This window comes from Coffea eugenioides, chromosome 10 (genome assembly GCF_003713205.1).
Source record: "Coffea eugenioides isolate CCC68of chromosome 10, Ceug_1.0, whole genome shotgun sequence".
NCBI classification, from domain to species: Eukaryota; Viridiplantae; Streptophyta; class Magnoliopsida; order Gentianales; family Rubiaceae; genus Coffea; species Coffea eugenioides.
The window spans coordinates 5,844,577-5,870,781 of NC_040044.1; the positions used below are offsets into that span (position 1 = coordinate 5,844,577).

At 38.0% G+C, this 26,205-nt stretch overlaps 3 protein-coding genes and 1 pseudogene across 3 annotated transcripts; all 4 read left to right on the forward strand.

Annotated features, from left to right (window-relative positions):
- Positions 1-9,248: 9,248 nt before the first annotated feature.
- On the forward strand, positions 9,249-11,262 carry LOC113748600 (7-deoxyloganetin glucosyltransferase-like). Its single transcript, XM_027292073.1, has 2 exons — positions 9,249-9,847; positions 10,036-11,262. Exons 1-2 carry the CDS (start codon positions 9,328-9,330, stop codon positions 10,992-10,994), a joined length of 1,479 nt encoding a protein of 492 aa, XP_027147874.1. The 5' UTR covers positions 9,249-9,327; the 3' UTR covers positions 10,995-11,262.
- A 1,767-nt stretch (positions 11,263-13,029) lies between these two features.
- LOC113750277 lies at positions 13,030-18,756 on the forward strand. Its single transcript, XM_027294275.1, has 3 exons — positions 13,030-13,527; positions 15,649-17,268; positions 17,368-18,756. Exons 1-3 carry the CDS (start codon positions 13,030-13,032, stop codon positions 18,754-18,756), a joined length of 3,507 nt encoding a protein of 1,168 aa, XP_027150076.1.
- Positions 18,757-19,628: 872 nt separating this feature from the next.
- Positions 19,629-20,246, forward strand: LOC113750279. Its single transcript, XM_027294276.1, has one exon. It carries the CDS (start codon positions 19,629-19,631, stop codon positions 20,244-20,246), a length of 618 nt encoding a protein of 205 aa, XP_027150077.1.
- A 1,330-nt stretch (positions 20,247-21,576) lies between these two features.
- On the forward strand, positions 21,577-25,916 carry LOC113748604 (annotated as a pseudogene).
- The last annotated feature ends 289 nt before the right edge of the window (positions 25,917-26,205 follow it).

Genomic DNA, 26,205 nt, shown 5'->3' on the forward strand with positions numbered 1-26,205 from the left:
CCTCAAACCATTTCAAACGAAAAGGGAAACAACAAGATCAAAATGTACTAAGTTGCAATATACAACAAAAGGATGTCATTCCCTTTACAAAAGATTATAACCTCTAAAAGTGCCAGTCCATGCTAGGGTAAGACTACGATCCCTATTTGTCGAGTGGAGTCAGATTTACCCCTACTCATAGAGTTTCTACTACTTGGGTCCCTTTTACAATCATTAGCATTAATCACTCCTTCTGGGACTCGACTGATTTTGCAGTGGATTTAGCAGGTTGTTGAGAATTTCCTTTTCCCTTAGAAGCTTTAGGACAATTCGAAAACTTATGCTCGGTACTACCGCAACACAGACATTTTCCTTGTTTTCTCCAGCACTCGGCCTCAGTGTGGTTAATCTGGCCACAGTATCCACAAGTTACGTGAGGAGTCATGGCTTGACCAGTTTGAGATTTTCCTTTTTGTTGACCTCGTCTACTCCGATTTCCTTTTGGCGGGGCTTTGCTTGATAGAGTTTCTCCGGGTTTTTCATGCATCTTCACTCCTCCAACCTCTTTTTCCATATTAAGGGGTTGGGTAGACTTCTCGGATGGTTTAGGGATATCACTTGGGTTACCCCTCTTTCTAGCGTGAAAAGTCTTAGATTGAGACTTAGCATTTTCTACCCTTTGTGCCTTATCCAAGGCATCTGTAAAAGTGGTAATCTGGGCAGCTGTTAGGGATTCTTGAATTTCTACATTTAATCCCTGAATAAACCTCCTTATTCTTTTCCGTTCAGTGAGTACAAGCTCAGGGGCAAATTTGGAAAGTTTGGTGAACCGCTTCTCGTACTCGGCCACACTTAATAACCCTTGTTTTAACTTAATAAAGTCGTCCTCCTTCTTTTCTTGTATAATTGGCGGGAGGAACTTGACATTAAACTCCCTCTCAAAGTTTACCCAAGTCCAAGGGATTTGTTCTCTTTCCCACTTTGCACTAACAACATTCCACCACGAGCGTGTCGTCCCTTCAAATTGGAAAACAACAAAATTCACTTGCCTTTTCTCGGTATAATCTAAAGCAGCAAAAATATCAACCATCCTTTCAAACCAATTTTTTGCTACTTCGGGATCAGACCCTCCATGGAACTTAGGGGGAGCGAACTTCAAGAATCGCTCGAGAGCTCTATTCTCACCCCTCTCTTGATTCCTAGGTTGATCGGCTGGTTCAGGTCCCTGACGCTCAGCTAAGCGCTCGAGAATATCGGTCATGCGGTTAATGGCCGTAGCCACTTGGTCACCCTCTTCGTTTCTAGGGTTTTGGTTTGGTCCAATCGCGGACCCCTCACCTCTCTCGGGAGTGCGGGGTTGCCGAAACCCATGCCCACGCCCCCGTCCACGTCCTCGCCGATTCATTTAGTAAGCTTCTAAATGCATAATAGAAGTAGAAAGTATAAGCATGTGAATCGAAAAACAGGTACACATTGCACGAACACTTTAAATCAAAGCATAGTTATTTGCATAAGCTAGAAGTCATGTCACATGCCAATATGCATACAACGAGTTAATAGTATCAAATACAGGTCATAGGCAACTAGGTGCCACAAATATAGTACTTGCAGACAAAATACAAAAGGCCTCACGGCGAGCACCACCCCTACTATACTAGGCAGGATCAAAAGAAAAACCATAAGCCTAATTAGGGACAAAACTAGAACAATCCATGATACCAAGCCACATCATTCAAATGATTATAAAGTTCAAATTGCATCTAAAAGCTTGAGCTATTTCCTAAATTCTCAGCCTCCTCGCTAGATTCAAGGTGAAAGTTCTTGTACAAGCTAGGGTAATAAGTCAAACCAAACGGAATACAAGGATATCTCATTTTCAAGTTCAAAGTGGAGCCCAAAATTGTTCAAATGGTTCAACTTTTCTTTCGAAATGTTCGACAAGCAAAAGAATGGGGAAAGCAAGGTTTCTAACCCTTAAACTCACTAGATGGCTATTTAGATTTTCTAATCTTGACCCACCTCCAACCTAACTTGAAGAGTAAAGTCTTATAGTGTTTTGTGAGCAAAAATGGTGCTACAACCTCAAGCACCAAAATCACGTTGCACTTAATACACAATCAAATCCCACAGTCCGGCATCCTAAACTTTTAGGTCTAGGATACTCTACAAAGATCTAAAACCTAAGCTCTGATACCAACTGTGACGCTCCACTTCTCTCGAGGGCGAACCCTAGGGTATCGGCGGGGCGCCTGCCCAACTCTCGACAGGACTCGGTACTAATTCAATTTACACTCAATAATAACCAATCGATACTAAAAATCGAAGAGATAAAGGAAGGTCAATTCCTCGATAAACGTTCAAGTCTTACATCATAATCTACCCAATTACTTTACATCCCCAAAATTTACAGCTTCCAAAATCAAATTCTAAACAAATACAATCACAATTCTAATCAAGTGAAGCATCAAGTAAGCTTCTCCAGAATTCCTCCCAATTCAGCTCCTGTTAAAGAAAAACAAATCTAACGGGGTGAGCGGATGCTCGTGAGGCCAAGAAAATATGCAAGGCAAGTAATTCAATAGCAATAGCACTTACACAATAGTGACAACTATAACATTCAAGAAATTCATAATTTATAACAAACCCCCTTGAGTAGGATGTAGGGGCTTTCAAGAGCTAAATCTTTGTTTACTTTGCTCCAAGTTCAATTCAATACCTTCTCGTGATGACACTCCGTCACCCGGGTAGATAATTAAATTCATAGCACTTTATGTATTTATGTTTCTGAGACGTGTAGACACCAAATTTTTAATTTAGTTTTATTTACTATTATTTATATTTATATTTTTCATTGGTTAAATATTAATTATTATTCATTTCTAGTCTCTCAGTTTTTATTTTAGACATTTTAGTATTAAATTTCAGAGAAAGAAAATTTCCACAAAAAAATTTTGTTTTAATCATTTTTGATTTTGTTTGTTCACTTAAATTAATTTTTGAAGGAAAAATACAAAAAAAAATAATAAGGAAAATGTGTGAATAGGTGTAAGCTTGCATGTGGGACAAGTGTCCCTTTGTGTCTTTGACAACACAACACCTAGAAGGTGAGGTGTTGGGACACTTGGTTGGTTTAGAAAATTTTGAGGGGACAAAAATAAAAAATAAAATAAAAAGATTGAGGGCTTTGGCCGGCTAGGGTATGGAAAAAAAAACCAAGCAAGAGGAGGGAAGGATCAGGTGTGACGGCTGGAAAGGAAAAGGGGTTTCTGGTGAGAAGAAAAAGAAAAAGAAAAAACAGCAATGAAGGAGAGCTAGAGGGAGAGAGTGGAAGAGAATCTGGGCAGTAAGGAGATTGGAAAGGGAGCTACGGAAAAATCAGAAAAAAAGAAAAGCGAGATAGGGAAACAGAGGGGAGTCTGGGGCTGAGTAGAGATAGAGAGAAAAGAAACCAGAAAGGGAGAGAGCAAACTGGGGAAGGAAGGGAGAATCTGATAGCGGCTGGAAGAAAGGGAGTGGTGGGTAGAGAAAGGGCAACCAAAGAGAAGAGGAGAGTTCTGTAGGTAGGAAGAGTAGGGCAAAACCGAGAGAAAAAGGGAGATTGGGAGAAGAAATTTTCGGGAGAGAAAAGGGAAAATCTGGGCGAAGGAAGTTGCGGGAAAAAACCAGAAAACTCCAGATTTTTGCGTTGCCTTCATCAGAGCCAGTAGGATGGAGCAACGACCTTCAACTCTAGTACTGCCTCAGAACTTGGCATCCCTGAAGTTCTTCTTTGGACCTCCAGCGCACCTTCCTACTTGGCGTTTTCCCCAGTTTGACAAGTTTTTATGCGAAAAAGGGTATCATACAACTCAAAGGTACGACTATTTTTTGATGAAAAATGTTTAGGTTCAAAAATTTTTCGTGGTCCATTTTCTCTCTTCTTTCATAATATTTTTGGAAACTTTTTTCTTAAAAAGAAATAGCTTGAAACATTTAAATGGCCTCTTCCTTTAATGGATGCCCTTGTATGATTCTGATGATACTTGGTGTCATGCATCTTTTTGCATTGCAGATGCTAGTTATTTTGACAAATGGAGTATCTAGATACTGTTCTAGATTGGATTCCAGGATTAGAAGGGTATACGCTTGAAGGATCTTCCAAGCCTTATTACGAACCACAAATCCCGATGATTTCATGGTGGAAATTCCGCCATGCAAGAAACTAAGAGAAGTTAGAAAGGCCTTCTGCCATCATTATAAAACACCTTTCAACAACTGGAAACATGATGTATTAGAATTGCACTTTTCATCTCATCTTCCTCCAATTTACACCATTGGACCACTACACTTTTGCTAAGAGAATCAATATGCATGATAAGTCTTTACAGATCTTCAATCAAATCTTCTGAAGGAAGAGCAGAATGTCTTGAAATGGCTTTGACTTGAAAGAATCCAACTCTGTGGTTTTATGTCACTTTGGAAGCATTGCTGTTATGACAACCTCGAGCGAATTAGTCGAATTGCTTTGGGGACTTGCTATAGCAAACAAAACTTTTTTGTGAATTTAAGGCCAGATCTTGTCTCAGGCAATTCAGCTATTCTGCCAAGTGAGTTTCTTGAAGAAAGCCAAAGAAAGAAAGTCATGTTTGCAGCTGGTGGCCCTGCAAGAGAAAGTTCTCTCAGCCCATCCCTGCTGTTTGGAGATTCTTAATCATAGTGGGTGGGAATTCCCCACAATCGAAAAGTATTAGTTTATGGGTGCCTATGATTGCTGGCCATTTTTTGCTGACCAACAAACTAATTGCTGGTTTGCTGCACTAAATGGGGGTATTGGATGGAGATAGACAATAATGTCAAGAGGAATTGAAGGTTTGAGGGCCTGTTAGCGAGGTTAATGCTGAAGAGAAGGGTAAGGAAATGAAGAAAAAGGCCATGGACGTGGAAAAAAATATGGCCAGAAACGGCCGTGACAGATTCTAACTTGAATCTTGAGTAATTTGATTCATGCAGTGCTTCTCATCAGTATTTGTTGATAGCATCAAGACCGTGAATTTATAGAGTTGTTGTTGGGCTCATTGAATTTGAGATTTGTTTAGAAGATTTCTTTTTAATTACTCACATACATGCCATGGTTCGTTTTTCAAAAAAATGCTTCTTGAGTTCTTTATTTCTTGTTTAATTTCCCATTGCTGAATCCGTTGCTTGCCTGCAATATTTCTATGCATAATTCGTAACTGGTTTGATGAATGTAACTTTCGGCATTTATATTTCCTAAACGTAGTTTGGACAAATATTACATACATGACTTGAGCTTCACTTGCCTACAAAGGTCGGATTTTTCTGAGAGAAAATGGCGCCCATCTCATTGACCAGAGTTCGAAGGTGCAAAGGCAATTTGATATGTGTTCATAGTATTTAAGAATTTACTTCGACCACTAAATGTATTTAAGAATTTACTTTTGGGCTCCTATTAACCAGTGTTTAACCAGATTTGATATTATTAGAAACATGCGTGTAGTTTTACTTGAATAAATGTGGAACATACGCCCATGTGCAGATGAGCTTTTATTTATCTGCGTTCTAGAAACTTTGCCTTGAGTACGTTAAGGCGCATTACGAACTTTGCCAGAAACTTCACGCCTTTGCCTTGAGTGCACAAATCCTCCTAACAGGAAGTAAATTACCTACTCAAGAGAATGTAAAATTTGTATATACCTACTCAGGAGAATGGGGGCTCAATGGGCAACTGTTATAATTTAATGCAAATTATATCTTTGGAATAGAAATATAATATTTATGGATTAATCTTATTTACATTGATAATGTATACATTAGCTGCTTTAAATGCATGATACATAATCTCAATTTAAATTTGAATACCAAATTTTTAATATGTTGCATGTATTTAGACCCGCTAATATATATGTTTTCAACATGGAAGAGACTTACTGAATATTTAACAACTCCCTACAATGATGATAATAATTACTTCCTCTGTCCCATTTAGATAACTTTGTTTTTCTTTCAGACAGTCCTAGTATTTCTTTCATACAGTTTAAGAAAAAGTAGTTAACTTTGTTAGAAAAACAAATTTAGATTGCTATTTTTCTAAACTACCCTTACATTAAATAGAGTACAACTTTATATTAATTATTCATAGAAACTTGAATTGATAGTCAAGAAAGAATTAATCCTCATTTTATATTGTTTCACATTAAATCTAAATGTATTAAATGGGATAGGTTAACAATCTACATTAAATAAGGTAGTTTATATTAATAACAATCTGCATTGAATAAGGGTATTTTAGAGAAATTAAAAAATAACTACATTTTTCAATTAGAAAGTGGACTACAATTTGGAACAGATGAAAAAAAAAAGGACTATCAAAGTAGGACGAATAGAGTATAAGATATTGTCCAAATGAGGGCCTTATGTGGTTTGGGCTACAACCGTCTTATGTCCAACCGCTAATATATATATGTCATTTGAGATTTACCGAATCATTAACAACTCCCTACAATGATAATAATTATAAGATATTATTGTCTAAGCCGAACATTATTTTCAAATTTTGCATTGCTGGCCAAGTGAGGGCCATATGTCGTTTGGGCTACATCCGTCTATGTCCATCCTATTCATAAAGAAAGCACAACCACCCAAAAAAAAAAAAGGACCTGTTTTGAGAGGTATGGTCCCAATTCGCCATCCAAGAAGAGAAGAATGAGGAGGCATGGTGGAGAAACAAATAATTAATCACGGGTCTGTCCAGGAAGGTGTTCATATTTTGAGAAAATAATACTCCCTCCGTCCCACTTTGATAGTTCTATTTCTTTTTTCACACAGTTTAAGAAAAAGTAGTTAACTTTGTTGGAAAAATAAATTTAGATTGCTATTTTTCTAAAATACCCTCACATTAAATATGGTACAACTTTATGGGAACTTGAATTCATGGTAAAAAAAGAATCAACTCTCATTAAATGGGGTAGGTTTATAGTAACAACTACTTACATTGAATAAGGGTATTTTAAAAAAAATTAAAATACAACTACATTCTTTAATTGGAAAGTGGACTACAATTTGAGACAGATGAAAAAGGAATACAGGACTATTAAAGTGGGACGGAGGGAGTATTAATTAAGACAAACATATAAATATAAAACGGAGTAATCATTGTTATTATGAAGTCATATGATAAGTTTGTTGTGATATAAATGTACTAACGAGTATCAATTGGGCACAGGTCATTAACTAATGGTTTGAAAAGCATATTGTGTCTTAACTCTAGAAATTAATTCCTTCTCAACATACGTGTCCCTCATCTAAATTTAATGAAGCAGAAAAAATCAGACATGTAGCTTCCAGAGATCAGAAATGCCTTGTGGCAGGGAATTTCCAATATTTTATTATTTATTTATTTATTTTTCTTGGGACAAAGTATCATTTTAGCATTAATTATGGACTTTGAGGTAACCCTCTGGCGTTGGTAACGACTCGAGCAATGAGCTGTCTTTTTCCCCGTGCAATAAATACGCAAGCATTTAGTTCAAAATAAAAATTCAGCTTCTGCTGCATATTCATTACACCCTTTTGCTACCGCCTTCATGAAAGATTCCTGCAGGAGACGTAGAAATGAAGAATTTCCAGCATTTTTTTAAACTTTATCTTTGACTGAATTTACCATGTACGGAAGATTATTACTATTGAGGAGAAATCACAGCATCAACGGTTAAAAGACGTAAAATTTGCTTTAAAAATTTGATTGAAGTTACCATGTACGGAAGATTATTACTTGGTGAAACATCGGAGCGTCTTCAAAATGGCACCATTTCATTGGGTATTAGACTGACCCGTCCTAACCCAGGTATTCAGTCTAATGTCACGTCAAAATTTTTTTTTTTTTTTAATGTCACGTCATTTGGATCCGGAAAAATTATAGCAGCTGAGCCGTCTAAACTTGTGGGGCCAAGTTAGCATAATGAAATCACAAAGTGCAGAAAATTGAATCGGAGAAAGAGCAAAATAATTGGTTGCTCGATGACGACGTCTGTGGAGATGTGAATGGTGGGTTAAAATTGGGGATAATTTCAAAAATCTTCCGTGAGGTTTCTAACTGTTTCACTCATCTCTCTTTTAAGTTTTAAAAATTAATTAACCTCCCTTGAGATTTATTATCTTGCAACATTTAGGTCCAGTCAACAATTAAAAAATGATGTTAGGAGAGAAAAGATAGATATGATTTCACCATTACTCTTCATCTACTAAATTATTTAATTAATTTAATACTAGCCCAAATATTAAAGAAAACACTAGAATTTGTTGTTAATCATCAGGATTTAAATTACATATGGTATTAAAAATAGTATATCATTTTATATATTTTATTTAATGTAAGATTCAAATTACTCTTTTTAATTACGAATCTATTGTCAAACATGATCAACAACAAATAATCAAAAAATTTACAATTAAAATATTATAAGGAGTGAACTTTAATACCATAAAATCTCAATAACTAATCTTAATATGCTGACAATAATATTTATGATGTTAAAAATTGTTCTCTATAATATTTTAATTACAAATTATTATTATTATTTATTGTTGATCATGTTTGATAATGGATATATAATTGAAAAGAGTAATTTAATTCTTGTATTGAGTGAAAAATATAAAATGATATATTATTTTTTTGATGATAAATATGATTTGATCCCTAATGATAAACAGCAAATTTTAGTATTTTTCTTTAATGTGTGAATTGATATTAAATTAATTAAATAATATAATAGATGATGGGCAATGATGGAACTATGTTATCTTCTCTCTCCTAATATCACTTTTTAATTATTGGTTTGACCTAAATATTATAAAATAATTAACCTCAAGGGAGGTTAGTGTAATTTTTAAAATTTTGGAGAAAACCAGTGAAATAATCAGAAATCACAAGGGAGGTTTCCGAAATTATCCCTTAAAAAATTGATAGAACCTATAACGTGCGGAAGATTATAATTTGCTTTAAATAATTGACAGTAGCTACCATGTGAAATATTGTATTTGGATTGTAAATTATTTGAGATAATTTTGTGAAAAAATACTGTAATATTTTTTTGATGTGATGTATGTGAGATAAAAAAATAATTGAAAAATATGTTGATGATGCAAGCAAATAAGTGTATGTAAATAAGATATAAATAAAGTGAAATAGAAGTCAATACAAACACATAATTATGTTACACTGCCCTTTCTCGAATATTTGCACTAGCTCTTCATTGGTTTTTTTTTTACTTTACCATCAACCCAATTCCCAACTAGTGGCTGCTGTGTGATAACGTACAATTTGTCCACTCAAATCCGCTGGCAAGAAGAATGGGTTCCACTGCTTTACTGGAGAAGAAGCCTCACGCCGTCTGCATACCAGCTCCAGCTCAAGGCCACATAAACCCCATGCTAAAGCTAGCCAAGCTCCTCCACCAAAAGGGTTTTCATATCACCTTTGTCAACACAGAATTCAACCACAGGCGCTTGCTTAAATCCAGCGGTCCTGATGCCTTAAAGGGACTGCCTGATTTCCAATTTAAAGCCATCCCTGACGGACTTCCTCCTTCTGAGGTCGATGCTACCCCAGATATTCCAACCCTTTGTGAATCTTTTGATAGAACTTGCTTAGGTCCCTTCAGGGAGCTACTTGCTGAACTCAACGATACCTCTTCCTCAGAAGTGCCCCCTGTTTCTTGCATAGTTTCCGATGGAGCAATGACCTTCACTCTAGCAGCTGCTCAAGAACTTGGCATCCCTGAAGTTCTTCTTTGGACCTCCAGCGCATCTTCCTACTTGCCGTATTTCCAGTTTGACAAGTTTATCGAAAAGGGTATCATGCCACTCAAAGGTACGACTATTTTTTGATGAAAAATGTGTGTTCAAAATTTTTCGTGGTCATTTATTCTCTTCTTCCACATATTTTTGGAAACTTTTTCTTAAAAAAGAAAATAGCTTGAACATTTAATGCCTCTTCCTAAATGGATGCCCTTGTATGATTCTGATGATACTCGGTGTCGTACATCTTATGCCTTGCAGATGCTAGTTATTTGACAAATGGATATCTAGACACTGTTCTAGATTGGATTCCAGGATTAGAGGGTATACGCTTGAAGGATCTTCCAAGCTTCTTTCGAACCACAAATCCCGATGATTTCATGTTGAAATTCGTCATGCAAGAAACTCAGAGATCTAGAAAGGCCTCTGCCATCATTATAAACACCTTTCAACAACTGGAACATGATGTATTAGATGAACTTTCATCTTATCTTCCTCCAATTTACACCATTGGACCACTACACTTGCTAGAGAATCCTGTGTATGGTAAGTCTTTAACAGATTTTCGATCAAATCTCTGGAAGGAACAGCCAGAATGTCTTGAGTGGCTTGACTCGAAAGATCCAAACTCTGTGGTTTATGTCAACTTTGGAAGCATTGCTGTTATGACACCTGAGCAACTAGTCGAATTTGCTTGGGGACTTGCTAATAGCAAACAAAACTTTTTGTGGATTTTAAGGCCAGATCTTGTCTCAGGCAGTTCAGCTATTCTGCCAAGTGAGTTTCTTGAAGAAACCAAAGAAAGAAGCATGTTTGCAGGCTGGTGCCCTCAAGAGAAAGTCCTTACCCATCCTTCTGTTGGCGGATTCTTAACTCATAGTGGGTGGAATTCCACAATCGAAAGTATTAGTTATGGGGTGCCTATGATCTGCTGGCCCTTTTTTGCCGATCAACAAACTAATTGCTGGCTTTGCTGCACTAAATGGGGTATTGGAATGGAGATGGACAATAATGTCAAGAGGGATGAAGTTGAAAGCCTTGTTAGCGAGTTAATGGCGGGAGAGAAGGGTAAGGAAATGAAGAAAAAAGCCATGGACTGGAAAAAATTGGCAGAAGTGGCTGTGACAGATGCTAACTTGAATCTTGAGAATTTGATTCATCAAGTGCTTCTCAATCCAAGCATTCGAGACATCAAGAACCGTGTATCTGTTAGAAAATAATTAAACCAAACCTGTATTTTTTTTTTAATGATGTTGATGCCATATGTCATCAATGTATTGATTAGTACAGAAAGTTGTACTGTGGATTTGTAAGGTTGGCCGCGTGGGATTCAATCCCATAAATTTAGTATAGTAGTGGTAATAATAGTTAGCCGCATATGGCTTATTGGTGCGGTGAAGAATAGTCAATGTCTTTGTCGGTGGCTGTTGTCTTTGTATTGTAGCTGCAGCGTGTTTCATCTATAAGAAATTTTTCATTTGCCTCGTATATTGTTTTCCTTAATTGTTCCTTTGGATTTATGTTATTGATTTGGGTCCATCAGAATCTAAAGAGTTGTTCTTCGGCTCGTTGAATTTGGACTTGGTTAGAGTTTTTCTTTTTAATTACTCGTACATGCATGGTTCGCTTTCAAAAATGCTTCTTGAGTTCTTTACTTCTTGTTTAATATTTTTCATTGCCGATCCGTTGTTTGCTGCAATATTTCTATCATATTTGTTACTGATTGATGAATGTACTTTGGCAGTTTGGAAAATTTACAATCTAATTTGGCCAAAAGATGGCTAGTTGTGCAATTTTACATAAGAATTTCTCTTTCATCAGATGTTGGAACATGTAAAATTTCAATTTGTCTAACAAGTGACCCTATGCACTTGCCAGAAAAGTCCATCGAAACAAAGAATTCTTGTGATGCAAATTTTCCCATTTCGCTTCAGTCGAATTAACAATTTTGGGCTCCTATCAAAGAAACGTGCGTTTAGTTTTACTTGAATAAATGTGCAACATACGCCCATATGCAGATGAGCTTCTATCTATGTGCGTTGTACATGCTCACGGCCTGATGACTCTGAGGAAATTCTGAATGGCATCGCAGGATAATTACAACTGAGATGAACTTGCAGCTTACCAAACTTGTCACAGAAAAGGAAGTCAAAGCAGCACTTTTTTCCCCGCATGCTAACAAGCACCAGGAGGACCCCACGATATGTCCCCCATCTTCTTTCAAAGATTTTGGTTTATTATGGAGGCAATTCAAAACTTTTTTAGTATTGGCCACATGTTAAAAGCCTTTAATGAGACATTAATCACCCTCATCCCCAAAATTGATACCCCTGTCAATCTTTCCCACTTCAAGTCCATTAGCCTTTGTAATGTTTGTCTACAAAGTTATTGTTAATAGACTTAAACCCTTCTTAGGTGGTTATATCAGTCATTCTCAGGCTGCATTTGTCCTCGGGGCAGACAAATTATAGATAACATCATTATTGCACATGAGTACATTCACTGGCTCAATAATATGAGGGGGGCAGACAAATTATAGACAACATCATTATTGCACATGAGTACATTCACTGGTTCAATAATATGAGGGGAGGTAAAGATGCATCTATGTTTCTTAAGATTAAGATTGATATGTCCAAAGTGTATGATAGGGTTGAATGGAAGTTTTTGTTTGCTGTCATGTGTAAAATGGGCTTCTGCCCAAGGTGGATTAAATGGATTCGTGGTTGTTTGTCATCCATGTCTTTTAGTTTTAACATTAATGGGAGAAAAACAAGGCTATGTGTGTCTCACTAGGGGAATTAGACATGAAGATCCTCTATCTCGCTCTCTCTTCCTTTTTTGTGCAGAAGGCCTCTCTCATCTTCTTAAGCAAGCCAATGAGGATAACAGAATTTCTAGGATCAAAATCTCCAGACAAAGTCCAACAATTTCTCATATCTTTTTTGCTGACGACTCCCTTATGTTTTCCAAAGCCAACACAGGTGAAGCTGAAGAGATCAAGCGAATTCTCAAGCGCTATGAAAAGGCCTCGGAACAACAAATAAATATTGAGAAATCATCAGTCATATCCTTAGCAAAAATATTTCTCAAACAGAGGCAGAAGCTATCTTGAGACCACTTGGCAATATCCAACTTGTCACTCAAAGCAAATACTAGTGATCCTTGCCTATGGTGATAGGTAGATCAAAGAATAGTGTCTTCATGTTCATTAAAGAGAAGATGTGCAAAAAGCTACAAAGTTGGAAAGATAAAATGCTGAGTTTTGTAGGTAAAGAGGTATTACTCAAATTTGTGGCCCTTGCTCTCCCTTCATATGCAATGTCAGTTTTCAAACTATCTGCTGAACTATGTAAAGAGCTTTACGGGATGATGGCTAAATTCTGGTGGGGAGGTGATTCTAGAGAAAAGAAAATGCATTGGAAGAGCTGGGCTGATATTTCTGATGTTAAAGGGAAAGGGAGACTTGGTTTCCGGGATATTCAATGCTTTAACACCGCCTTACTAGCCAAACAAGTTTGGAGAATGCTTACCAATTCAAACTTGTTGGTTAGTAAGATGGTAAAAGGAAGGTATTTCCCCAAATCCTCTATTCTTGATGCACAGGTGAAAAATGGAGCTTCGTGGATCTGGCAAAGTCTGCACAGCTCAATTGGGATGCTGGAAAGTGAATTAAGGAAGCAGGTTGGAAATGGCAACACTATTGCAATTTGGAAATTTGGAAGGTTTGATGGCTCAAAAATAGCAGCTCAGGTAAAATCTCCACACCTAAGCCACACAATTGTCCATATGACAAAGTCTCGGATTTGATTCATGACTAGAAGTGGAATTCAAACATCATAAACTCCATTTTCTCTGCTGAAGAGGCCAAACTAATCACAGCAATCCCACTTAGCTTATTTGGAGGGAATACACTTGGTGCAACAGTGCAAATGGTAAATACACTACCAAAACTAGATATGTAAAAGCCAAGGAAAGAATGGAAAGGAACAACAAAGGGCTTCTGCAACATGAGAGCACTAGTAAGAATACGCAGAATTCCAGAATTTGGCATCAAGTTTGGGACCTCAACATTAAACACAAGGTTAATCACTTCCTGTGGAAAATGCCTACACGACATTCTTCCCACCCACGAGAATATATTCCGAAGAACAGGAAAGAAGAACCTTGGTGCAGGAGTTGTGGAGAAAGTGCAGAAACATTAGAACGGTACCTCCTCTCCTTTTGTAGGACAAGCGAGCAGATTTGGAAAACTTTCCCTATCAAATGGGATGGTCTAGAACAATTGGAAGGGAGCTTTTGAACGTGGTGGGAGAGCTTACAATAGGCTAGAGAAATGGTGGATGGCAAAGCTCACATTGAAATGACAGCTAACGAACTTTGGCATATATGGAAGGTAAGGAATAATTGGAACTTTAACCTGATCAACCAAGATGGTTATCGAATCTCCCAATAGGCCATGACAGATTGGCTTGAGTTTAAAGAGGCAAACCCCCTAAACACTTGTGACAAACAAGAAAACAATACTCAGCTGGATAGTCATGACAAGATTGCGGTGGTCCAACAATAACACTCGTCTATCATCTACATAGATACAGCAGTGGACCAGCAAAGAGACAAGTTTGGTATTGGTATAGCGGCCAAAGACAATAAGGGTAGTCTAATCTCTACATGGTCCATCCCAACCTCATTAAAAGGAGAGGCTACAACCCTAGAAGCTCATGCTATCAGAACTACCTTGCTCAAAGCATTGAAGGAAAATTGGACGTCCATCTTGATACTTTCTGACTGCAACGTTCTGGTTGAGAAGTTAAACCATAGGAGTGAGGACCTGTCTGACATCAACATTATCCTAAGAGATATCAGGGCATTAAGTAGGTCTTTTTGGCATTGTATTTTCTCCTTTGTTAAGCGAGAAATCAACACATGTAGTCATGGCTTGGCAAAATTCGCCACTAACCTTGGAAGAATAGCTTCCCTGTGTGGACCTCTATGGCTGCACAAAGTGATTATCTGGCAGTTGCCAGCTAGTAAGTACATGTATGTGTAAGTATCAAAGATGTTGATGATATAAAAGAATAACTTTTGACAGAGTAAAAAATACTAAACCCTTTACCTTCAGAACATTAAGGTGCATTATGAACATTGTCAAAAACTTCACGCCTTTACCTTGAGTGCACAAATCCTCCAAGTATGATTTACTACAGTTTTCAAGGGCACCCTAAATGTCACCAAAATAAAAACTCTCTTGGTCAGCCAAAATTGGTCGCACTGGGAATTGATGCCTACTTTTCTCCATTATAAAAAATTAATTGGGATAATTTTAGAAACCTCTTATGAGGTTTTTGACTATTTCACTGGCTTTTGTTCAAATTTTAAAAATTACATTAACCTCCTTTGAGTTTTATTACTATAACATATTATTTAAACCTAACATTTTCAGATTTTGCATTGCTGGCTAAGTGACAGCCATATGTCATCTGGGCCACAACCGTCTATTTCATCCTATTCATACAAAAAGCACAACACCCAAAAAAAAAAGACTTGTTTTGAGGGGTATGGTGTTGTGTCCTGGCAGAATCCAAGCAGATCATTAGTCAGTTATGCCAGGCTGGCGGCTTAGCTGGAGGAGTTAGTTGGAAGGCATCTTTTCTGTTAGCCGGACATTTGCATGCAAATGAGCTCAGTCCTGTATAAATGACCGAAGGATGTGTTGGTTCAGCAGTTTTGAGATAGATTCATTCTTAATTCATTCAGATCACATTTTCTCATTTCCTTCATTCTCTCTCTGTATCTCTCTTCCCTCTCAGATCTGTTCTATTCCTTTTCTGATTTCTCCTAATATCTCCTTGCTCAGAAGGTTAACCACAACAGTGGTATCAGAGCTGGTGGTCCTTGGACTATCAGCTGCAACTAGCCATGGCCAAAGGGACGAGGATGAAGAGCTTCGAAGAACAGCTGCGGAAACAGGATGCACGGATCCAGACCGTTTTGGACTCTACGGCGGCACTGGAGGAAAAGGTGGGAGATACCTTCCAAGATGTGAAGGCATTATTGGAAGCCAATAGACTGGAAATGAAGACATTCATGGCTGATATGAATAATCAGTTCAGTGCATTTGCGAGAGGTGTGCATGGTGATAGGGGAATTTTGGGAAGTCCTAATCATAACAGTGGGACTCACGTTGGGAGAGTGGGTGAAGGGGGAACTGGTGGTGGAGTAACAGCAAGGAATCACTACACAGTGGCTATTCCTAAGCTGGAATTTCCTCAATTTGATGGGAGCAACCCTAGAGATTGGGTGAGGAAGTGTGAGAAATTCTTCCACCTTTGTAGGGTCTCGGAAGAGAGCCTGGTGGATATGGCAGAACTGCATTTGGAAGGGCGAGCTGACCTATGGTACCAGAACTTCAAAAAAGACAGGGGAGGAGTTGGTTGGAATGAATTCAAGGAGGAACTCTGTAGAAGATTCAGAGAACTGGGAGAGGATGATGCCATCGAGGAGTTCAACAAGCTGCAGCAAACCGCATCTGTAGTTGCTTACCAGGAGAGATTTGAAGAACTAAGAGCATTAGTGATGGCCAAAGTCCCCAATCTGTCCGAGTCCTATTACGTTTCTTGCTTCTTGGGTGGACTGAAGAATGAAATCAAGGCTGCTGTGAAAATGCACAAACCAGACTCTCTTCAGCTAGCTTTTGAGAAGGCTAGGTGGCAGGAACATCTCTTGGAAGCACTCTCCAAAAACAATAGAGTAGCTCACAGGGGTCCGCTGCCATATAGTTTCAGTGGGGGACACACTGGTGCCAACGGGAACAGGAGGATGCAGTCAAATAATAGTGAAGAAACTAAGAAAAGGAGTGACTCACAGCCTGTTTTTAAGAAAATCTCGCCTACAGAGTTTCAGTATAGGAAGGACAACCATTTGTGTTTTAAATGTGGGGAGAAGTTCTCCCCTGGACACACTTGCAAGAACAAGGAGCTTCACATGCTGCTAGTTGAGGAGGAGGAGGCAGATAAAGTAGAAGAGGAAGAGGTCATAGAGTACGTGGGTACCATTGCAGATCAGGCAGTAGTACTGGCTCTACACTCAGTCTCAGGTGAGTTATCTTCTAGCACCATCAAAATGCAAGGACTGTATGGTAACCAGCAGCTATCGGTTTTGGTGGATGGAGGGAGTACTAACTGCTTTATCCGACCTACGGTTGCGCAACTATATCCTGAGAAAATCAGGAGACATAGACCTTTCAAAGTCAAAATTGCAGATGGGAAGGTCTTGCATTGCGATCAGTGGGTGCCTCAGATGAAGTGGGAGATCCAGGGCCACCAATTTGAGCATGATGTATTTGTTTTGGAACTTGAACCTTATGACATGATAATTGGAGTAGATTGGATGAAGAAATACAGTCCCCTAACATTTGATTTCAGAGCATTGCAGATAACCTTTGACAGGGAGGGAGAACAGGTCCTATTGCAGGAGAACTCTGAGACTGCACAGGTGAAGCTTAGAAGAGGAGAGAATGCGGCCAAAGCCATTAGGCACAGGGTCAGGAAAGCTCTGCAGCAATCCTGCATGGTGAAGGTTCACAACTGTTAGGTGACTAGTGTGCCTAACTCTCTTACTGAATTGCTGGCTGCATATGAGGACATTTTTTCTGATCCTATAACATTGCCCCCATCTAGAACTCATGACCATAAAATACCTCTTAAAACTGAGGCTAGACCCTTCAAAATTGCCTCCTATAGGTACCCCCATTCGCAAAAGACAGAGATAGAAAAACAAGTCCAGGAAATGTTAACCTCTGGTATCATTCATAAAAGTCATAGCCCTTTTGCCTCTCCAGCTCTTCTGGTAAAAAAGAAAGATGGCAGTTGGAGACTTTGCATTGACTATAGACAGTTGAACAGCTTGACCATCAAAGATAAATTTCCCATTCCTATCATAGATGACCTCCTTGATGAGTTACATGGAGCCAAAATATTTTCCAAGATAGACCTCAGATCAGGATATCACCAGATCCGAATGGCTCCGGATGACATTCCAAAAACAGCTTTTCGAACACATTCTGGTTTGTATGAGTTCCTTGTTATGCCTTTTGGTTTAACAAACGCACCTGCAACTTTCCAAGCTTTAATGAACTCTGTTTTTGAACCTTATATCAGAAAATTTGTTCTGGTATTCTTTGATGACATTCTGATTTACAGCCCTGACCTTACCACTCATTTACATCACCTGTCCTTGGTGTTGAACACCCTTAGAACACACTCCCTCTATGCTAAATTGTCCAAGTGCGCATTTGGCCAGAATCAAGTAGAGTATTTAGGCCACATAGTCACTGAGACAGGTGTGAAGGCTGATCCAGCAAAGGTTGAAGCTATGCTCTCTTGGCCTGCTCCTACCCATGTTAAGGGCCTCAGAGGCTTCCTGGGATTGACAGGCTACTATAGGAGATTCGTGAAGAGTTACGGGGTGATCGCCAAGCCTCTTACGGAGCTGCTTAAAAAGGGGCAGTTCTCTTGGGGTAAAGAAGCGGATCAAGCCTTCCAGAAGTTAAAGGAAGCAATGAGTACTACACCAGTCTTGGCTCTACCAGACTTTACTAAGTCCTTTGTTTTGGAAATTGATGCAAGCCAAGCTGCCATTGGAGCTGTTTTGATGCAGCAAGGTGGGGTCATAGCCTATATGAGTCAGGTATTGGGGAGGAAAAACCAGACTTTATCCATATATGAGAAGGAGCTGCTGTCCTTAATGACTGCGGTTCAAAAATGGAAACATTATCTGTTGGGAGGGCACTTTGTGATTAAAACTGATCATGAGAGCTTGAAGTACTTACTGGAACAGAAAATCACAACTCCCTTACAACAAAAATGGTTGGCCAAGCTGATGGGGATGGATTATGAGATTCAATATAAACGAGGAAAGGAGAATGTGGTGGTTGATGCTCTCTCTAGGAGAACAGAGGGAATGGAAGGAAGGGAAGGATAAGAGGTAGCGGAAGGGAAGGACAAGAGGTAGCGGAAGTGCATGCTGTGTCAGCAGTAGCACCTCAGTGGCTCTCTCTAGTGGGCGATAGCTATGTTGGTGATGACAGTATCAAGGAACTGATGATGGCTTTGACCACAGGTACCAACTCTCATCCTGAGTACACTTACCAAAGGGGAGTCATACGGCATAAGGACAGAATTTTGGTAGGATCAGGATCTGACCTCAGGCAGAATTTAATTTCGTGTTTTCATGATACCTGTTGGGGTGGACACTCAGGGATTCAGGGTACCTATCAGAGGATGAAGCCCTTCTTTTACTGGCCTAACATGAGGAAGGATATAGAGGTTTTTGTGCAGAGGTGTGATATTTGCAGCAGGAGCAAGTCTGAAAATTGTCCATATCCTGGACTCCTACAGCCCCTAGCTGTCCCAGATCAAGCTTGGCAACAAATTTCAATGGATTTTATAGAAGGATTGCCTAAGTCCTTAGGCAGTGATGCCATCTATGTGGTAGTAGACAGGCTCACTAAGTATGCACATTTCATCCCTATAACGTCTCATTATACGGCTAAGGGTATTGCAGAAGTTTTCTTTGATCAAATCTTTAAGCTTCATGAACTGCCTTCTCGCATTGTGTCGGATAGGGACAGGGTGTTTACCAGCATTTTCTGGCAGGAGCTCTTCAAATTGCTAGGCACTAAACTCAGCTTCTCTACTGCATACCACCCTCAATCAGATGGCCAGACAGAGCGAGTCAATAGATGTGTGGAGACTTACCTTAGGAGTATGTGCATGCAACAACCTGGCAAGTGGAAGAAGTGGCTGCCTACAGCTGAATAGTGGTACAACACCAACTACCACACTAGCCTGACCATGACTCCCTTTCAGGCCCTCTATGGATACAAACCTTCACAACTCACGTTATCCCCTACACAGACACTAGTTGCTGCAGTGGAGGATTGGTCCAGCGAAAGAGTGAACTGGAATGCGTTACTCAGGGAGAACTTGTTGCAAGCACAGAATAGAATGAAGCAACTGACAGATAAGGGCAGGACAGATAGGACATTTGAGGAGGGAGATTGGGTGTACCTGAAGCTACAACCGTATAGACAATCCTCTGTGGCTTTGAGAAGGAACCTAAAATTATCTGCCAGGTATTACGGACCCTATCAGGTTGAACAGAAGGTGGGATCCGTGGCCTATAGACTGAAGTTGCCAGATGGATGCTCAGTGCACCCTGTGTTCCATGTTTCTCTTCTCAAGAAATCTGTCAATGGGAGCCAAATACATCCTACACCTCCGGAGGCAACTGCGGAAGGAGAGTTCAAGGTAGCTCCTAAGGCCATTCTGGACAGGAGAGACATTTACAGGAGGGGTCAAGAGGTTGAGCAAGTGTTGATTGAATGGGAGAATTTGAATAAGGATGACTCCACTTGGGAAGATTGGTCCTTTATTCGAGTGCAATTTCCAGAATTGAATCCTAGGGACTAGGATTGTTGAAGGGGGGAGCAATGTTGTGTCCTGGCAGAATCCAAGCAGATCATTAGTCAGTTATGCCAGGCTGGCGGCTTAGCTGGAGGAGTTAGTTGGAAGGCATCTTTTCTGTTAGCCGGACATTTGCATGCAAATGAGCTCAGTCCTGTATAAATGACCGAAGGATGTGTTGGTTCAGCAGTTTTGAGATAGATTCATTCTTAATTCATTCAGATCACATTTTCTCATTTCCTTCATTCTCTCTCTGTATCTCTCTTCCCTCTCAGATCTGTTCTATTCCTTTTCTGATTTCTCCTAATATCTCCTTGCTCAGAAGGTTAACCACAACATATGGTGCCAATTTGCTATCTAGGAAGAGAAGAATGAGGAAACATGGTGGAGAAACAAATAATTAATTATGGGTTTGTCTAGGAAGGTGTTCATATTTTGAAAAAAATAATGTTAATTAAGAAAAATATATAAATGTAAAATAGAATAATAATTGTTAGTAGGAATATGATAAGTTGGGTATGATTTAAGTGTACTAATGAGTATCAATTGGATATTCGTTAGAAAAATTCATTAACTATTGGTTAGAAAAACATATTGTGTTTTAACTCTAAAAATGAACGAGTTTAATTCTACCGGTCCCTCCTCTTAATTTAATTTTAAAAAATCAGACATATATAGCTTCCAGCGGCCAGAAATGCCTTGTGGTAGAGAATTTTCAGTATTTTTTTTTTTGGACAAAGTATCATTTTAGCATTAATTCTAGAATTTGAGGCAAGCTCTGGCGTTGGTTACGAATCGAGCAATGAGCACTCCTATTCCCTGTGGAATTTGAGTAGACAACTCAAGGAATGAGCTCTCTTTTTCCCACAATAAATACTCAAGCATTTAGCTCAAAAAAATTCGGCTTCTGCTACATATTTATTACACCCTTTTGCTACCGCCTTCATGAAAGATTTGTCCGGTGGACGAAGAAATGAAGAACTTCCAGCATTTTTTTTAACTTTATTTTTGGACAGATAATTGAGGAGAAGTCAGCGCATCGACGGTTAAAAGATGTAAAATTTGCTTTAAAATTTTGATAGAACCTACCATGTACGGAAGATTATTCTTGAGGACCACTTGGTGAAACATTAACTTACAAGTTGTGGAATAGATTGGCCCTTTCTATATATTTGCACAGCTTCTTCGTTGGTTCTTTTCTTTGCCATCACCCCAATTCCCAACTCATGACTGCTCTGTATTAACGTGTTTTTCCTTTGCCATCAACCCAATTCCCAACGCGTGGCTGCTCTGTAATAACTTACAATTTGTCCACTCAAATTCCCCGGCAAGAAAAATGGTTTCCATTGCTCTATTGGAGAAGAAACCTCATGTCATCTGCATAACAGCTCCAGCTGAAGGCCACATAAACCCCATGCCAAAGCTCGCCAAGCTCCTCCACCAAAAGCGTTTTCATATCACCTTTGTCAACACAGAATTCAACCACAGGCGCCTACTAAAATCTAGAGGTACTGATGCCCTCAATGGATTGCCTGATTTCCAATTTAAAGCCATTCCTGACGGACTTCCTTCTTCTGATGTCGATGCTACCCAAGATATTCCAACCCTTTGTGAATCTATTGATAGAAATTGCTTAGGTCGATTTAGGGAGCTACTCGTTACACTCAATATTGATACCTCTTCCCTAAAAGTGCCCTCAGTTTCTCGCATAGTTTCCGATGGAGCAATGACCTCCACTCTAGCAGCTGCTCAAGAACTTGGCATCCTTAAAGTTCTTCTTTGGACCGCCAACGCATCTTCCTACTTGGCGTATTTCCAGTTTGCCAAGTTTATCGAAAAGGGTATCATACCGCTCAAAGGTACGGCTCATTTTTGTTAAAAAAAATGTTAGTTCAAAATTTTTTGAGGTCATTTATTTTCTTTTTCCATGTATTTCTGGAATTAAAAAAAGGAAAGAAATAGCTTGAACAGTTACTGCTTCTTTCTAAAGTACTCTTGACTCATTTGACAACGATATTCTTGCATGGTTCATTACATTCTACTCATTGGTGGAAGCAAAACATTGAGTTTGTTTGGATAAAGGAAATTTAGAACAAAAAATTTTGCCTCACAAATCCCAATCACCTTTTTATTTTTCCAACCACCTTTTTATCTCACATACATCACATCACAAAAGTGTTACAGTAAATATCTCAAATAAATCATCCAAATAAACTCTTATCCAAACAAACTCATTGACTTTTGTGGGCAAAAAATTTCATTTCATGTGAATAATAGAGTGCGAGATGATTTTTTTTTTTTTTTTTTACATTTTAACTTTGAGTGGGTCCAACCCCTTTCTCCTTGCAAGTTCTATGATTCGGATGTTTTGGTTGTAAAACATTTGTGGTTTGCAAATGCTAGTTACTTGACAAATGGATATCTAGACACTGTTCTAGATTGGATTCTAGGATTGGAAGGTATAAGTTTAAAGGATCTTCCAATTTTCTTAAGAACCACAAATCCAGATGAATTTATGCTAAAATACATCACGCAAGAAACTGGGAGAGCTCGAGAGGCTTTTGCCATCATTATAAATACCTTTCAACAACTGGAACAGCATGCATTACATGCACTTTCATCTTATCTTCCTCCGATTTATCCCATTGGGCCGCTAAACATCCTCGATAATCAAGTTAAGGATAAGAATTTGAAAGAAATTGGATCAAATCTTTGGAAAGAAGAAACTGAATGTCTTGAGTGGCTTGATTCGAAAGATCCAAACTCGATGGTTCATGTCAACTTTGGAAGCATTGCTATTATGGCACCTGAGCAACTAGTCGAATTTGCATTGGGACTTGCTAACAGTAAACAAGACTTTTTATGGATTTTAAGACCTGACTTTGGCCTTGTTTGGCAGACAAGTTTTTTGCCAAGTTTGTCTGTTACAAGTTTTTTAAAAACTTTAACTACAATAACCTCAAAAAAATTTTAAAAATTTTAAACTATACACTTCAAAATATTAAAAAAAAATACACTTCAAAAATTTTTTAAAAAATTTCTACAGTAAGTTATAGTAAAGTTTTAGATAAACACTCAAAAAACTCACTTGTCAAATGGGACCAAGCTTATTTTAGGCCATTCAGCTATTCTTTCGAGTGAGTTTCTTGAAGAAACCAAGGAAAGATGCGTGTTTTGTTAGAAAATTGATTTAATTCTTTTAGATAGGTTTCTTAATTTGTGTGTAAGTAACTAATTTTCTAATTAGTTTTAATTACTTAAAATAGTAGTTAAGAAATTTTCTATTTTATTTAGAATTTATAAGTTATTTCCTATTCTGTATAAGTTTAGAAATTAGTATTGATTTCCTGTTGTTATTTGATTTTTGATTAAATAATACTTTCTATTAATAGGTGGATTGACATACTATAAAGTGACACATAATGAGAATACAAGGGCGACATGTAACCTTATACATAGGATGAGAAAAGGTTCTTGAGAGATGAGAGATGCTATACAAGAGTTGGAATTGGGTTTAAGTTGTATTTTTATATAGGATTTTCCTGTCATAATAAAGAACGGATGATCTCTCTGTAGACGTAGACTCAATAATAGAATCGAACTATGTTAAATATTGCGTGTCGTTTATCTTTCATGTTTGTGGCTTGTTTGTCATTAAATTGTTATGTACTTGATATTTTAATAGTTGTTTGTTCGCGTTTGGATCCCAGCAAGTGGTATCAGAACTTGATTGTAAGATTGAGTTGCTCACAAACACTTGAATCCCAACAAACTAGTATCAAAGCGGGGTTCATGGTTGGATCATGTTTGATTATTGTGATCAAGTGGATTGGTGACTATTGCCAATTGAACAATTTAATAAGTGGTATCCTTGTTTTAAGGATTTGACAAAAAGCATTGGTGGTGAATGATGAAAAGTTGAAAAGCATGAAAATACTTGATGGTGAATTTAGACAGGTTATTCAAGAGTAAAAAAAAAGGTGAAATTCAATGTTAATTTTGCACATGAATCGATGGAGACATTCTCGCAATTCTAACGGTTGGTACTTCATCTTAGATGATTTTTGGATTTGGATTATATTATTTAGGTGGTGTGACATGTGTTCTAAAGAAATAAAGGGATCTAATTTTCAAATGCAAGAAAACTTTGATAGTTACAAGTTTGTTATAGGGGGAGTCTTGAAAATCACACTTGATGAGACAATCCTAAGAATATGAAGAAATATGATGCTTTTATCACTTGATTATCTCAATGGTTAGAAATATAACTCATAGAAGGGGATTTCGAGTTGCAAATGCTGGTGTGAAGAAATCCTACGAAGGAAGATAGTGAATTGAGATACCTTCTCGCGAGTCAACGAGAGATTGGATTTAGGGTAACTACACATGTTCACTTGCCGATTGAATCAATTGGATGTCAGAACTATATTAATTCGGATTTGTATTTGGTAATTGAAGGCAAATGGTTCCTAAAAGAAATATTCGTCAATATGGAGATTTGTAGGAAATTGATTTAATTTTTTTAGATATATTTCTTAATTTATGTGGAAGTAACTAGTTTTCTACTCCCCCGTCCCATTGAAAGTGTTAAACTTTCCATTTTAATATGTTTCAAAAAAAGTTGTCATGTTAGAAAAGTCAAAATACCTTTTAATCTCTCTTTCTAATATAACCCTTCTTTCTAATTATATGCATGTTACCATTCAAATTTAAATTTTGAATTTATTGGGGTAAAATTGAAAAGAGAAGTGCAAATATCACAATCAAATCATTATTTTTAAAAAGTTAAATTCCCTAAACATGACTAAATAAATGGGATGGAGGGAGTAATTGATTTTATTTATTTGAAATAGTAGTCAAAAAATTTTCTATTTTGTTTAGAATTTAGAAGTTATCTTCTATTTTGTACAAGTTTAGGAATTAGTATTGATTTTCTGTTATTATTTGATTTTTAGCCAAATAATATTTTCTATAAATAGGTGGGTTGTCATACTATATATTGGCACATAATAGGTACATTAGGGCGACAAGTAGCTTTAAACATAAAATGAGAGAGGGTTCTTGAGAGATGAGAAATAGTATATAAGGGTTGGGGTTGGATTCAAATTGTATTCTTATATAAGATTTTTCTCTCATAATAAAAAGCGGGTGCTCTCTCTGTGGTCGTAGGTTCCATGATGGAATCGATTATGTTAAATATTGTATGTCGTTATCTTTCATATTTGTGATTTGTTTGTCATCAGGTTGTTGTGTAATTGATGTTTTAGTAGTTATTTGTTTCGCACTTGAATCCCAATATGTTTGCAAGCTGGTGCTCTCAAGAGAAAGTTCTTAAGCACCCTTTTGTCAGAGGACTCTTAACTCATTGTGGATGGAATTCCACGATTGAAAGCATTAGCTATGGGCTGCCTAAGATCTGTTGGCCGTTTTTCAGCTGACCAACAAACTAATTGCTGATTTTGCTGCACAAAACGGGGCACTGGATTGGAGATAGACAATAATGTTAAGAGGGATGATGTTGAAAGGCTTGTTACAGAGTTAATGGTAGGAGGAAAAGGCAAGAAGATGAAGAGAAAGGCCTTGAAGTGGAAAAGATTGGTGGAAGCAGCTACGCAAAAGTCTTACTTCAATCTTGAGAATGTGATTAATCAAGTGCTTCTCAATCCAAGACACTAGACACGTTAAAGTGAATGTATTCAAATTGTTCTCATGCTTACTACAAGAAATATGGCTTGTTGCGACGCCAAGAATGTGCCACAAAAAGCCCAAAAAGCGCCGCAAAAAAGTATTTGCGGCGCTTTTGCGGCACAAGTCTTTTGTGCCTCAAAAGTAGCCGTTACAAAAGAAAATAACACTCTGTTTAAATGTGTCGCAAGCATTTGCGGCTCAATTAGTGACACATATTAGTGCCACAAAAATTGCAAGCGGCACAAAAATTGTGCCGCAAATAGTCACGCGGCACAAA